Below are 14,722 nucleotides of genomic sequence, written 5' to 3' on the forward strand. Positions count from 1 at the left end.
TCAAAATCCTGGATTTAGAAGTAGCACCTTTTAGTTTTATGTTTCTATGTTTGTTCTAAACAAGTATTTATTTTTCTTTATGCTGCATTTCCTTTCTCTCATGTTAGCATGGAAAAGAAGAAAATGAAATGGGGACATCCCTAAATATCTGCCTCTACAGCTCCATTTGAATACAGCACAGTGAATATTAGACTACATTACAGTGAGTAGTATCATTCATAGCAATATGAGACCAACAACATGGAGAGAATAGCAACACTGATGCTTATCACCTGGGCTACACTGCAGAAGAGTGTGAGCTGTATTCTCAGCAGAGCTTTTTCTGGGTTATGACTCATGCAGAGCCCTGTTTTTCTGCTGCTCTCCCACCTACTGAGACAAACAAGAGAGCTACAGTAAATAAATAAATAACCAGTTATTATTATCAACCAGAATTCAATACAGAAATTTAATATACTGGTGCACATCCTGCATGCAGGCATATCAGGATCCTGAATCCAACATCCCACTTGTGCAGTCACCTGTGCCTTGCCCCCTCCCACTCTGAAGCTTTTGCTGAAGCTCTCTTAGTTCAGGCCTTCTTCTCATTTGCAGTCATTTACCTATAAGAGTCGGCCAGCAAAGAAGAGAGGTTTTCAAGGACTCTACAGCCAAGGAAGAGTAGGTGGAGAGGTTGGATGGAAGAGATGAAAAAGCCAGAGGAGGTAAGCAGTAGGGTAATGCAGAAGCAAGTCTGGGCAGTGGGTGAGATCTTGCTGACAGCAGCATTGTCACCCTGTTAAAGACCTTTCCAATGATGTAGGCAGGGCTTGTGACTGTAAGGGTTTCAGTTTTCTCTTTTTAAAGGACGGGTATGTTCATGTGCCAGATGGAAGATAAAATAGTGAACCAGCATTTATCCAAGTTTAGTGGAGAGCCCTCTTCTTCATACCCACCATAGCAAAGCTGATCCTCAGATGTTTCAGAAGCTGAACTTGGGGTACAGCAATCTTTGACCATCCAGTGACCTTTGACAAAGTGAATTAACATAGGAGACATCTGCATATCTGGATGGAAGGGGATATGTGCTCCACAAGTCTTCTTTGTCCATGCTGCGTTTCATCTTTTTGGTGGCTTAATGAAGGGGCAAAATCTTGACATAATTGTAAACTCTTGACTACTTGGAAGTAGGGATTGTCTTTATAAGGTTCACCAAAATAAAGGACATCAGCTTCTGTTTCAGAGAACTGTGCACAACCAGACTTGAAACAGTAATAATAATACAAGTGCTCAAGTATGACACATTAGGATAAAATCAGAATGCACAGCCAAGTAAGTGACTTAATCTTCTATGAAGCTGCTTTTATTTGGAACCCTTCAAAAAGCTGCAATAAATTCATTCTTTTGGCCAAACTGGCATAAGCACCTTAAGCATGGCAACATGTTTCCAGTTTCTTGTGTGTTAGGCTTTGGGGCTCATCTTTTTGAAATACTTAGCAGTTTTCTCCCATCCAGTAATTTTCTTCTTCTTTTTTTTTTTTTTTCTTTTTTTGAGGGGGAGGAAGATTTTTTTTGGTGTGCTAATACTGCAACAGTGAAGTTCTTCCCTCAGGCTGGTTTTATTTTGTGGACATCTGAAACATTTAGGATCAGATTACATACTGGCAAGTAGGACAATGGCATTGCTGTAATGAGCTGGAGGCTAATTTATAGGCTTTGCAGATGTGAATGCATTACCATGCAAATCATGAGCAGCTCCTGCCTATAAATAAAATAACTCACCTTGCCAAAGATGGCTGTCCCAAAAATATAATGAGTATTATAAATTATAAGCAGGTGTCAGATTTCCACTTCCTTTGTATTCTTGTTTGTGCTTCTCTAAGGAAGCATTTAGAGATAAAATGTTCAATACGGTGTATGGCACAGGCAGTTACAATCTTTGCTGCCCAGTACTATTATCACCTTTTGCCAACTGCCACTCCTTCATTTGTTAGAAAAACAGCTAGCTGGACTTGTCAGCAGCTTTGAATAATATTTTCCTACATGGTAGTCCTCTGGAAAGGAAGGATGAGCTGTGGTGAATGCACTGAGCAGTGGTGAGTGCACTGAACTGTGGCTCAGAAGTTTTGTGTTCACAGCTCTGCCTCAGACCTGGTGTGTGGACTTTTGGAAATCTTTTAAGCAGTGCATTTCATAATTTCTTTAGCTAAGAAATTAGCAAAACACAGTTTTACTTGTGTTTCCTGTTCAAATATTGTTTTGGGGTAAAGCCTGTCTTTGCTGTCTATCTGTGCAAGGTTGTTTGTGTTGGCACACAGTGGGCACACCTGGCAGCAGAAATAACCACAGAAATAACTTCTGAAGTTACAGTTTCAGAAAACACTTAGGAATTAGCTCAAATCCAATGGGTACAAAAATCTAAGTATTTTGTTTGCTTCTTTTGTTTGTTTGTTTTTTGAAACTTGAAGAGAACTTAATGAGACTGCACTTAATCATGTGACTTGCTTAATGAACTCATGCAGAACTGATGTCTCTATGATTTTGCCAGCTTCCTGCCACTCCCTACTTCCCTAAAACACCTTTTAATGACAGAAGAGCAGAAACAGCAAAACTTAAGAATTCCTACAAGTTTCACCAAAAACCACTGCCTTGTGGAGGAGAGAATCCCAAATTATTGCCTTCCTCCCCTAAAGGAGAAGTTCTACAGTGAACTTAGAGAGAACATCAGAACTGTTAAATTTTGCTCCTAGTAGAGATACTAATTTCTTCTTAAAATTATATTTTTGAGGTTGATTCCAGTGGAAGAAAAATCTTTCTCAAAGTGGAATAGGCCAGCTGGAAACAAGGCTCACTGACAGCTTTGCTTAGTTTATGGACATATTAGACCAAGCTAAGCCTTTGCCATCTGCTCTGCCACCAATTGTAAATGGAAAAATCTCACACCAACCAAACAAAAAGAACAAATCACAAGAACATCAAGGAGATAAAAGTGATTTAACTGCTTGTATATACTCCACCAATAATGCAGCTTACACTGAAGATGTTCTTTCTCATAATTCTGACACAAATAACAAGGAAAACTGTTCGCACACAACACAAAAAGTTTTCTGCTGAGCTGGAATTTTCTTGCACCAGACCTGACTCCACTAGAATGTTCAAATGTATTTATATTAAATTATGTGAGCTTTATATAAAGAGTGGCCTTAATAACTTTTTATATTGTTGGCATCTCAGGTAGTAAGGTACAATGGGGTGTGCCCACAGCTTTGCAAGTACTGCAGTGGCTAACTGCAATTTACAGGGAGAGCCTTTAAGAAGCAAGAAAGGAAGGAAAAGATTACAGGAATTGCTGCTGCCCTCCTCAGAGAGTGTATGAACATATACTGAAGCATCCAACAACTGCATGGAATATGTGAGGTATGTTAACCTGTGTATTGGGAAGGGTTATGGTAGCTAAAGGTTTTGCTTCTGGTTCTGAAGGGAAAGTCTTTCCCTATAGTGCTGGTAGGAAGATGTGTCTTCATTCCATGGCCAATAACAGTAAATTAGCTTAAAATATCTTGCACAAGGCTGAATGGAAACAAATTAAATTTGGGAGTTTAATTAAAAAATATTTGTATTTCATATACTTTGTACTTATAAATCATGGCTAAAGCAACATGACTAAATCCTCTTTTTCTGATAGCTACATAACTATTCATTAATGGGTCAATGATGATCTGTTCTTCTGCACCGTAAAGATCAGCTTACCCTTGGCATTGGAAATAACTGGATTGTTTTTTTCCCAAATGAAGAAATTATTCAAAGTAGCCCCTTTGGTATTTAGGTATTTAAGAAGATAATGTTTTCAACTACAAAGATCAGAAAAGGCACAATAAATGAAATTAACACTTTTCTCATTACTAATTACATGTAACTGCATAAAATCAATATTGTATCTGTAATACATATGTCATCTATAAAGTTGGCTGGCATTATAGGTGCACTACCTCAAGGTTACCTGGCAACTGCCACAGTACAATCTCATTCTCATCCACTTTATCAAATACTAACTGGGGCTGAAATCTTCCATCTGGATGGGAGCAGGGGTGATTGCTTTGCATTTCAATCAGATCAGTTTCACCATTTCAAGACAAAAGAGAGCAGATAATGTGCCAAATTTAATACAATCTGATAACCTTTATTTGAGAAGATATCCCTGTTTGTTGCCATGAAGAATTAAAGTAAAATGTAAGATTGGCTTATGTATCTGGCTTATGCTTTTTGCTGCATGTCAAAAACTTGTCCAAATGTGTACAAATTTCAGCAGATCAGCTTACACACATAAGGTGATTCATTTTTATCAGTTCTTACAGATCAAATGTGAGAGACCACATTGCAAAACTCAAGGGCTATGGTAGAAAAGCTGCTCTCTTTTCAAATCTGCAAGACCCAAAACCACAGTTCTGCTGGTTGCAATTATTTTGATAAAACATGAAGGAAAAGAGTTGCTCAGGACCAACCATCTACTAATGAAATCAGTGAGACTTACAGTAGTATAGAAAGCAAGAGTACAAGGCATATTTAAGATCAAACCATCAAAATCCATTTGTGTTGTATCCCTAAAAATAGTCTTTGTTCTTTAAAGGACCATCATTTTAATAATCTCAAAAAAATTTCAATCTCTTATTTTTCTTTCTGCCTGCCCCATAGTACATTGAAGATAGCAAGCAGTCCAGTTTGACTACTAGAAACCAGATGAACCTGTGGTTATTAGATCTGTTTTCCCCCAAGGTTTTTCATTTATAGACTGAGTAGTATATTTGATCTGGAAGCTACTGAAATTTAAACACAGAACTCTAGAACTCCATTCCTTGAAATGTCTCCTCAAAATGCATGTTGGGAATATTCTATATTTCTGCTTGATTTTTCATTTAATGCATGAAAAGTTTTCAAAAATTATACATTTGGATAGTGGTGCTTTCCCTCAGGTCCACAAGGCTGGGTGCTTGTGACTATTGCTGTAATAAGAGCTTTTGTCTGGTTCAATATTACTTAGCATTGGATTTTCAGATCATGACTTAGAGGTAATTACTGTCTACTCCCAGCAAGGTGGAAGCTGAATGCTCTACTCCCTCTGATTATATCTCCAGAAAGTACATGCCAATAACAATCTGAGCATTGATTTCATGTTGATTAATACTAAGAGTGAAATATAAAAGGACATCACTCAACATACAAGTTCCTCAGTCAGTTTATAACAAACTGGCCTCTTGAAGAACATTCCAAGAAAGCTTCCAAGTGTGTGACTATACCACAGGTCTACTTACAGGTTAACTTTACTGCTAATAAGCAATTTAAGTGTCAAAGTCAGATAACAAGTCCTGTGCCCAGTCAGATGGCAGAAAGAGATGTAGAGGTAATTGATAGTCTTTTCCAACCTAATTGATTCTGTGATACCTTTGAGATGAAAAGTAGTGTCTGCAGGGACAAGAGCAAATGAGGTGTAAAATATCCTTATACACTTTGAAAGAGCTTTTGGAGACTGGGACTTAATTCCCTTGAAAGAAGTTCCCACTTATTATTGCGAGGAAAAGGTATAATAAACAGGAACTAAACTATGATCTGAAGTTAACTATCTCTCTTATTCCAGAATATTTTATGTTTTAAATCTTTTAAGTTGATCTTTAAAGCTGGAAAAATATGAACCATTGATTAACCGAGTCAAACTGTATCTCAGAGAGTTTGGGAGCAGCTTGGAGAAGAAGGAGATTTTTTTTCTTGTGTTTATATTGAGTTTTATATGGCTGCATAAAAAGATGGCTTTGAATTGAATTTTGCCACTATTGCATTGTAAACATGAGAGTATTGCCCTGAAACCAGGGAACTCATTTCAGATTGATCTATTTGTGGCATAACAGAATCTACATTTAAACATCTACTTTACCCGTCCCTTTGTGTTTCTCTTTACTTAGCACCATACTTAACAAATTCAGGGATTTGTCAGGGAGTGCTCCTACCTTAAAATTTGTAACAGTAGTGGGAAAATCTCTTTATCTATTTCAAAAAGAGCATAGTGAGTCGAAAGCTTGTATAATATCTAGCTCTTCTAGGAGTATTTCTAGTACTTCAACTCATGTATTTATATGCTTAACACTAAACAGGCAGTGAAATCACAATCCATTTCCTGGCCAGTAGAGATGTATTTAGTCAGACCTTGCTGACCTTTCTTGGCTTTGTAACACAAGCCTCTGACAGCTGCAAATGTGACGATGTCCTTGTTTCCTCATAATGAGGAGAGGCCATAACAGATTTCAAAGCAGGTTATGAACACAAATATGTATAATACATTTGCAATTTTCAGTGACCTACATTTCATACAGCTACATGACAAGTTACCAGCTCAGTCACTTTTCAAAGACAGCTTCAGAGAGTTTAGGTTTGTCCATTTTACATGTTCCAAACATATGATGGCCAGATGATACAATCTTTTTGTATTCAGCTTTTGAAAAGACTGCATTCTTAAGCTTCCTTCCCCAGCTTAATACTCGGGGAATCCTCTGGATTAGGGGAGAATAGTGGGACAGAATGAGTCCTCTAAAGTTTAGTTTTCTGACTGAATTGAAACTCTTGTGATATTAAGGTTAACTTCACAGTTACTTGTAATTTTCTTGTCCCTTGAAGCCTTTCCAGTGGAGTCTGATAGAAGCAAGAGAGCTTTTACAGTACAAATCTTCATGCTGCCTTTTCCCATGTACTCACTCATCTTCACAAACTCTTGTATTTCAAGGTAGAGAAGAACTAGAATTAGTACAGAGAAGGGCAATCAGAATGACCAAAGATCATTTTGGGAGAAAAATTAAATAGAATAGTCCACTGTAGACTGGAATAAAAACAGCTGAGGAAGAACATGTTCAATGCATAAAGAATCATGAATTATGGGGAGAAAATAGGGGACTCTTATTAAGTGCTTCTCAAAGCACAAAAGGTAGGTAGCTTCAAAAACTTGTGAAAAAGAGGATAAAACTGGTCAAAAAAGAACTTTCTTTTGTTTGCACACAACTTGGCTGTGGAACTTACTGCCAGGGGGTAGTTGTGCAGGTCACAAGCATAAAAATGTTTCAAAAGGAATTAGGTACATTCCCAGAAGAAAAATCCACCAGATATTATTTATGAAGATAAAACCACTGTCTCAGGAAGTGCCTAGTCTGCAATTTAACAGAAACTGGGAGAGTTCAGCATAGGGAAGGTCATTTTACTTTTTCTGCCCTTTCTTTAAGAATGCCCAACTAACTTCTGTAACAAATACAACTGCTACATAAAAATGACCTTGATGTGGCCCAGAATAGCTGTTCTGTGTTCCTGATGTCTTCTTCAACTACCTTGGCAATGAAAAAGATTAATGTAAATTGAAGACAGTCATGGTGATTTTTATTTTTTGTCTCTCTTTGCAGAAAATATATCTTCAATGAAGTCCCAAAGTCCTGTCTCATATTTCTTCCCTGGCATGGATCTGAAGATTTTACATTTGTTTCAACTGTTCTTCACAGAATAAATGCTGTGAGGCTGTACTGAAAAGACAGTTCTGAATATATGTTGGCTTTATTTACAGCTACCACTCTAGATACTTTTTCTCCCGAACTCTGTAATCCTGCATGGAGCAGCATTGATACTTAATGTGCTTTGCTGTGCTCAGAAAGGTCATACTTTGAAGGGTGCAGAAAGCAGCAGCAGCTCAGGAAAGACTTCACTGAGCCCCCAGCTCTAGCCTCTGGTTACTTGCTGTGTAATCAGGCAAACAACGACAGATGCCACCCCACCATCAGGGGTGTGCTTACTGTCTAGACAGCCATAACCAAAATCCTGACAAGGATCTTCCTTGTCTGGGTCCTGATGCCCACTGGGAGAGAGAAGAAAGGGTACCTCCATCTGCTATCAGGTGTCACAAGGTGATGATGAGCCCACGGTCCAGATACAGCTCACTTCACTTCAAATTTTTTTGCAATTTATCCTTCATAAGGGGAGTCACATGTACAGAGCTTCCTGAGCAAAACAGAGCCCAAGCTTCTGATTGCTGGTCAGTCCAGTTGTAGGAGTGCTTCTGGGAAGAGGAATTTTGAAAAATCTGGCTAGGCATAATGTTTGAACCATGCAACCAAGTGGTTTTCCTGTCATTAGAGGGAATTCCTTAGCATTTTGTAACTAAATTTGTAAGAAGTTCCTACAGAACTAGAACTAGAACTAGAACTAGAACTAGAACTAGAACTAGAACTAGAACTAGAATGGGACACAGCTTATTTCTTTGGTCCACGCTTTCTAGCATCTGCAGTATACAATGAGATCAAGAATATTGTTAAAATGGCCAAAGCACAGGTAATACATGAGTGATAATGACTAATAGAAAATATATGTGATTATCTCACTGTCTAGCATGCCTGTTTCACACTTTTCAACTATACTTTTTAATTCTTTCTTATGTTCCCAATGACTAGAATTACAGGGCAGGTGTGTGCACAAGCAGCATGGCTTATGCTATCAGAAAAGATTAAAAATAAGAGCACATTGCCTTCCTTGGCTACTAAAAGGCACAGAGACATAGTAGCATGGAGACCTTTGAGGTCAAGCAAAGGCTGCTTACCAGCCTGGACACAGAATTGTACTAAATCACCTCTATTACTCCAGGTATCTTGAGTAGCTTGGCTTTGCTTGCACACTCCCTGGCTTGCTCAGAGCTGTGAATGTATCGTAAGGATACAATCAGTTTTCACATAATGCAAAAGATCAGAAGCACTGGCACTGCCAGGCGAGAGCTACAAAAGCACACTGCACATCTGCCCCTGCTTCTTAGTGATATATGACCACTGCATCATGCAGATACCAGATCTGCATAGGAGTTTTATGGCTCCCAGTTGGACCTGGCTTCAGCTGCACAGGGGATGAAGAGCACTGACTCCTAGGTAGCCTCTACCACTGCAGAAGGCTGCTTTGCACAGCCAGGACAAAGCAAGGAGGATTTATGAGCTGTAAGGATGACCATAGAAGGCTTCATTTTCTCTTCATGGCAGAAGAGAGGAACCTTCATCATCATCATCCCTATTCTGTAGCTGGACTTCCAGATATTGTGACATTTTAGGATGCTTGCCTTGAAAGAGCATCCAGAGCACATGATTAAATATAACCTCCTCCCTAAGCAAAGCTTGTGCAGGGAGTGACTTCCAGCAGGACATAGTTACTGTGTATTTATGTGAGTATACAGGCAACAGACCCAAGGACTGATGGACTCCTGTCCATCTGGAAATGGAGGGCCTCAAGTGAAAAGTTTCAGCAAGCTGACTCATGCTGTTCTGACATACGCATTTGGGAAGAGTCATCATGGCTTACTTGTTTCTCCTTCTGCAAAATCTTACTGGCAGGCCTTAAGATGCTCTAAGGAGTCTGAACATGACCTTTCTTTCTCACAAGCTGATGACATTACTACAGAGAGAAAGTGTTTTTTAATACAGAGTCTATTTTGCTTGAACACATTGGACAGCGAGTGAAACACAAATGAATACAAATCTTGGTTCGGTGACATCGAGCATCTATGAAAAACACCATAGCTCTGATGAAAATGCCAGCTGCATTTTCTGCTGTAGCCTTCCTGCAGAGAAATTAACCAGTAAGTTCATGATGCATATAGCTAGAAATAATCTGAAATTAAAAATTAATTCAGTTTTATCAGTGGTTCCCTGAAAACATGCAATTAATTATTTACTACTTACAGATACATATTTATCTTTCAGTGTTTCAGAGGTCCAAATGAACTCGGGTACGTAATTTCTAGACTAAAAATACATAAATCACCATCATAGTTATTTTTGTTGTTCTGCCCCTAGGAAATCAAAAAGCCTTGAAAAGCCAGAAATTGACCCTCATGCTTTTTTCCACTAAGCACAATGCAGAATAAAGAGGAAGAACAATGGGTGGGAAACAATTTATCATCACTTCAACTTGAGCCTTGACTTAAACCATCATAGTGCCCTGACAATCCCAGCCACTAGCTATTGCTAGATTTTTCATTTCAAGGAAGGTGGCAGAGCATGGTCAGAGATAAGAAACTTTGGGAAACTACTTTCAGTTTCTTAAAGGTTGCTTTATGGCCTGGAATTGGAAACTAAATGGTGTTTCTGTTAAAGGTTGGGGGGTTTTATTAGGGTGGGTTTTTTTATTTGTTTATTGGTTGGTTGTTGTTGGGCTTTTTATTTGGTTGGTTGGTTTTTTAAAATCTTAATATTGTAGCAATAGGCTACACCTCTTCACCTCCAGCAATAATCTATGAACCTCTAGACCTTTCTGACATTATTCTAAATCCTTTTCTTTTCTGACAGGACTTCTACATTCTGGCTTTAAAAGGCAACTATGGATTATGCATTCATTATGTGTCTGAACACAGGATGAGCCCTTGTAAGTATTTGGACAAGGGACAGCCTTTGAAAGCCCAATATCCTATGGGAAATGCTATGGCTGATTCACCAGGTGCCAATATCCTGCCTGGTAATTCACTATTGGTACTCTTCCAATTAGCAGTAGGAGACATAACCGCTAATACTGCCAGCTGCTACCTGGAATGCCTTTCTTATCTGCTGTCTTTTTCTTTTCATTGTCTGCTTGTTTTCTTGTCTCTTTTAAGAGAGATTCTGCAAGAAGACAAGGATGTTGTAACACTCAAGTGATGCAGTCACAGAAAGGGCAACTAGGATATAAACTAGAGATAAGGCAGGGAAACAGCAAACAGAAGAAGGTAGGAGGTTTGGTGGGGAGGAAGCGTTCCGGGTGTGAGGAGGAACATCTGAGCTAGTGGAGTGGCTGCTCTTTCTCCTGGAGGCTGGCTTGCTGGGGACATTAAGGTGTGCGTTCCTGTGAAGGCACACACAGGTAGCTGAAGTCCTTCTGCACTTGCCAGCTAAGGAGAAAGGCACAGATCTCACATCAGCCACTAATCTGACCGCACTGGTTGCAGCAGAGCATACCGAGGGCCGGCACTCCCGCCGGTGCGCCGGCCTGGCTCCCTGCGTCCGGCCCGCTGCGGGAGCGGCTCCGCAGGGCGCTGCGGGACAGCGGGGCCGCGCTGCGGCAGCGCCGCCGGGCAGCGGGAACCTGCCCACAGGCCCGGGCTGCGCCCAGCGGCGGCAGCCGCAGCCCCGGCCGGAGCGGCGGGGCCCGAGCGCACAGCCAGCGCCCGCCTCCCGCCGCCCGGGGCGGGCAGGCCGGGGCTGCCGGCGCCCCCCGCCCGCCGGTCGCCATGGCGACCCGCCCGCCCGCCTCCCGCGGGGCCGCCGCTGCCGCCGCAGGGCCCGGCTCCGGCGGCGCCGGCTCCGCTCCGCTCCGCGCCTCGGCCAACCCCAGCGCCGGGAGGGAGTCCCTGCGCGCCCGCGGGCACGGCCAGGCCCGCCCCAACCCTGCTGCGCCAGCGGGGCCTGCCCGGGGTGGGAGAGGAGGAGGAGGAGGAGGAGGGACTCCGCAGCGGCAACAACTGACGTGTCCCCGCCATGGAGCTCGGCGTGATTCATCAGCGGCAGCGGGGCGGCAGCGGGGTGCCGTGCTCCGCTCCCGCCTAGGCACTGCCGCGGCGGGGACAGCCCCGGCACCGCTCCGCCGCCCGTGCCGCCCTCCTCCTGCCTCCTCCTCCTCTTCCTCACCGCCTCTCCTCCTCCCCCGCGGCTAGGCGAATATCCCGGGGGAGGCAAGATGGAAGAAATCCTGCGAAAGCTGCAGAAGGAGGCGTCGGGGAGCAAGCACAGGGCCATCAAGGAGAGCTGCACCTGGGCCATCGGTAAGGGGCGCGGGCGGGGGAGCGGAGCGGAGCAGGAGCCGCCGATGGAGCGGGTCTCTGAAGCAGGGGGCAGGGAGACCTCAACAAACTTGTTCCGCGCTAAGGAGAGCTGCTTAGCCGAACCTCCAGCGGCTGGGAAGAGAGCGGAGCTCCTGGGCCGTTCAAAATGCCCGGGAGCTCCGCGCTGCTGGAAGGCGCCGTGGCACCTGCTGCCGGTCCCGGAGAGCATCCCCGCCCTCGCCTTCCCCACCGCCCGCATCTGCTTCGTGGCTCTTGCGAGGCACATATACGGATATCGGTAGCTGTCAGTTTCCGTGTATGTTTTCGAGGTGCTGTCTTTTTCTTTAAAGGCCCCCTCCCTCCTTTAAATCATCGTAAAAACCATGCCGTACAGCTCTTACACTGGCTTATGGAATCTATTTTAAAAGCTAGAAGTTTTGTTCTACTGGATTACATGAGGTCTTTTATCCTTGCAATATAATGATCAGTATAACGAGTTAATCTTTCAGGGGAGTACAAGCTTAGGTACATTTTAGCATCCACCCATTTTCCGAGATTTTTCATGTCTTGAAGTGTTTTTTGACATTTCCAACCTGGAGCACTGATCATCAGTACCCTTAATTTAAATCAGCATAACTGGGATACTTTCAATTGCTTTAAATTTTTGCGTTTTATCTATGCATAGCTACAACATTCTGTGGTAGATCAGACCTGTTGCTGTCTTATTACTGGCCTTTCATCTTGATGTTGCATGAGTTGCTTCATTAATTGCATGTTAGTCTTGCACAGCAGCCATGCCAGTATCCTCTATACTGTTCCAGTTTTAGTGGATGTGCTGCTGAAGTGCTGATAAGTGAAAGGGAAAAAAATGGTACTCGGTGTCTTCTCATTGGGCATGCAGTGCCCTGTCAGATTTATGCAAAGCTTTGGCAGCTCAGAGCAGCAGTGGTTGTTGTTCTGTCAGGTGGAATAGGTGTAAACTTTAGGATCATTGGCTTGGAGGCTGTAGCCAAATGTGCTAACTGTGGTTGAACTCAGAAGTTTCTTTTAAAAGCCCTGTTGTTTCCTTTAATTATACAGAAACCTTGGATTCTCCTGATGCTGCTATCAAGATACCACCATATCAGCTGAGGTAAGAACATTGAACTTGACTTCTTTAGAGCTTGTGAGTATTTGTAAAACTGAAGCAAAATTTTTGAATTAAAAGTGAGGTAGAGGAGCAGGCTGCATCTATGTGATTTCTGTAGTTTTTAGATATACATATCTAGTAGTAGATAATTTTCTGATGAGCCCTTGGCCTTTGGCCTTGAATGAAATGTATGGAAATGTGTTAAAATGGGCATGAGTATGTATAGTGGTGTCATTGGTTAGAAAGGAAGGCTCTCTTATGGGCTAAAGAGTTTCTCTGCTAAATTCCATCTTTCAGTAATAAGCAAGGATGCTGCTTAGTTCTTCTCAGTGTGCTTGTGTTCTTTTAAATCTAAATCAGATTTTGTTACTGAAATTAAATATTCCAGAAACTAAAAATTTATATCATCATATAGATAGGACGCTGACTAGGAACTAAAAAAAAAAATACAATTTCTATGCCTACTTCTTCCTTTAGCCTGCTAGATTATGTTGAGTTAGCCTTCTTCCTTCTTCCCACCTCCATTTGTACACATATAAAATGGGAGAGGTGGCATGGCCCTGATTTGTGTAGCTATTTAAAATCTCATTTTGGAAATTGTCATTGTTATGGAGTAGGTAAATAGGTAAAATTATTCACTGTTCTTTTTGATAGAACCATTAAGAGTCATCAAATGAAACCAGCAAGTGCACTGTTTAAAACAAAAGCATGTTCTTTCATAGAGCTTAATAGTTGAGATACAAAATGCTTAGGCTTGCCTTCTTAGAGAATGTAATGGATGCTGAAAGATTGCATGCATGCAAAAACCACCTCAACAAATCCATGAAAGAAATTGATTGAAATCTATCGGATGCACAGGTATCATTCTTATTCAGAAGTACCTTAATCAGAAGTCTTTGAGCTTATAAAGGACGATATAGGAATGCTGCTGTATGTTTGGCCTGTCCTGTGAACCTCTCAGGTATCCACTGTGAGCTGCCTATAGGGGAGAACATTTGTTTTGCTACAACATTACTTTCCTGGGAGTATTTTTATCACCTCAAGATAGCCTGATGATTCTTTAATATATGCTTTGCAAGGAAAGGTAGGGATTGAAGAACTAGTTCTTCCAGAGCAGTCACCAAGCAGGGAAAGAATAGGAGCAGTTCTTTAGTTCTTTAGCCACTCTAAATTCCTGTCAGCTGCAGTCCACAAGACGCCTCAGATCAAATGGGGGATGGATGTAGCACAGATCTGACATGACCAGTGCCAGACACAATGCATTTCCAGCACAGAATGGGAATAGCTGGATGACTAATTCTCAATAGGTCCACTAGAATTATGTTTACTTGACACTGTGGCTGGAGAAAACTTGGCTCTTCACCTTCCCATTTATCAGCCTCTAATATGGTGTGTGGTCTGTGCCTTTAAGTGCTATTGTCATTCCCTATGAATTGGTTAGCTAGCTGTTACCACATTTCTTCCTTTTCCCCTTGCTTACTACAGCTTTACAGAGAGGCCTTTTTCTCTTCTTCCTCCAGTGTTGTTAATGATATTTGTTTAGTTGGGGTATTTTTTCCACTGTAAATCTCCCTTTTTAAAGTAAAGTTAAAACCTTTGCAGGTGTAGCTGTGATTAAATAAGCTCTTAATGTTAGACTTGTCAGCAATGCACATTATTACTGGATGTTTTGGAAAATGAAAGGAACACAAGAGGATTTGGACAAAAGCTTTTGTTGTGGGGTCCTTGGTGAGGCTCAGCCACATGGCCTTAGATAGTGTGGGAGATGTTGCTAAGCATACCCTTCACTCTCTGATGACAAGCTACTGCCAGGCTCCAGATCA

The 14,722-nt window shown here is 41.7% G+C and overlaps 1 protein-coding gene and 1 long non-coding RNA gene across 3 annotated transcripts in view; both read left to right on the forward strand.

Annotated features, from left to right (window-relative positions):
- Nucleotides 1–497: 497 nt before the first annotated feature.
- LOC131081917 (uncharacterized) lies at nucleotides 498–7,477 on the forward strand. The gene is made up of 3 exons (XR_009114291.1): nucleotides 498–704; nucleotides 3,214–3,396; nucleotides 7,413–7,477. It is a non-coding gene; the product is annotated as an uncharacterized LOC131081917 (long non-coding RNA).
- A 3,898-nt stretch (nucleotides 7,478–11,375) lies between these two features.
- ARFGEF3 (ARFGEF family member 3) overlaps nucleotides 11,376–14,722 on the forward strand; it is a 95,085-nt gene continuing 91,738 nt past the window's right edge. For both annotated transcript variants that reach the window (XM_058019360.1, XM_058019361.1), the window contains exons 1-2: nucleotides 11,376–11,770; nucleotides 12,851–12,902. In XM_058019360.1, the coding sequence (XP_057875343.1) occupies nucleotides 11,686–11,770; nucleotides 12,851–12,902 (137 nt within the window). In that variant the 5' untranslated portion in view covers nucleotides 11,376–11,685. The remainder of the gene's footprint in view (nucleotides 11,771–12,850; nucleotides 12,903–14,722) is intronic.

This window comes from Melospiza georgiana, chromosome 3 (assembly GCF_028018845.1).
Source record: "Melospiza georgiana isolate bMelGeo1 chromosome 3, bMelGeo1.pri, whole genome shotgun sequence".
In the NCBI taxonomy this organism is placed as follows: Eukaryota; Metazoa; Chordata; class Aves; order Passeriformes; family Passerellidae; genus Melospiza; species Melospiza georgiana.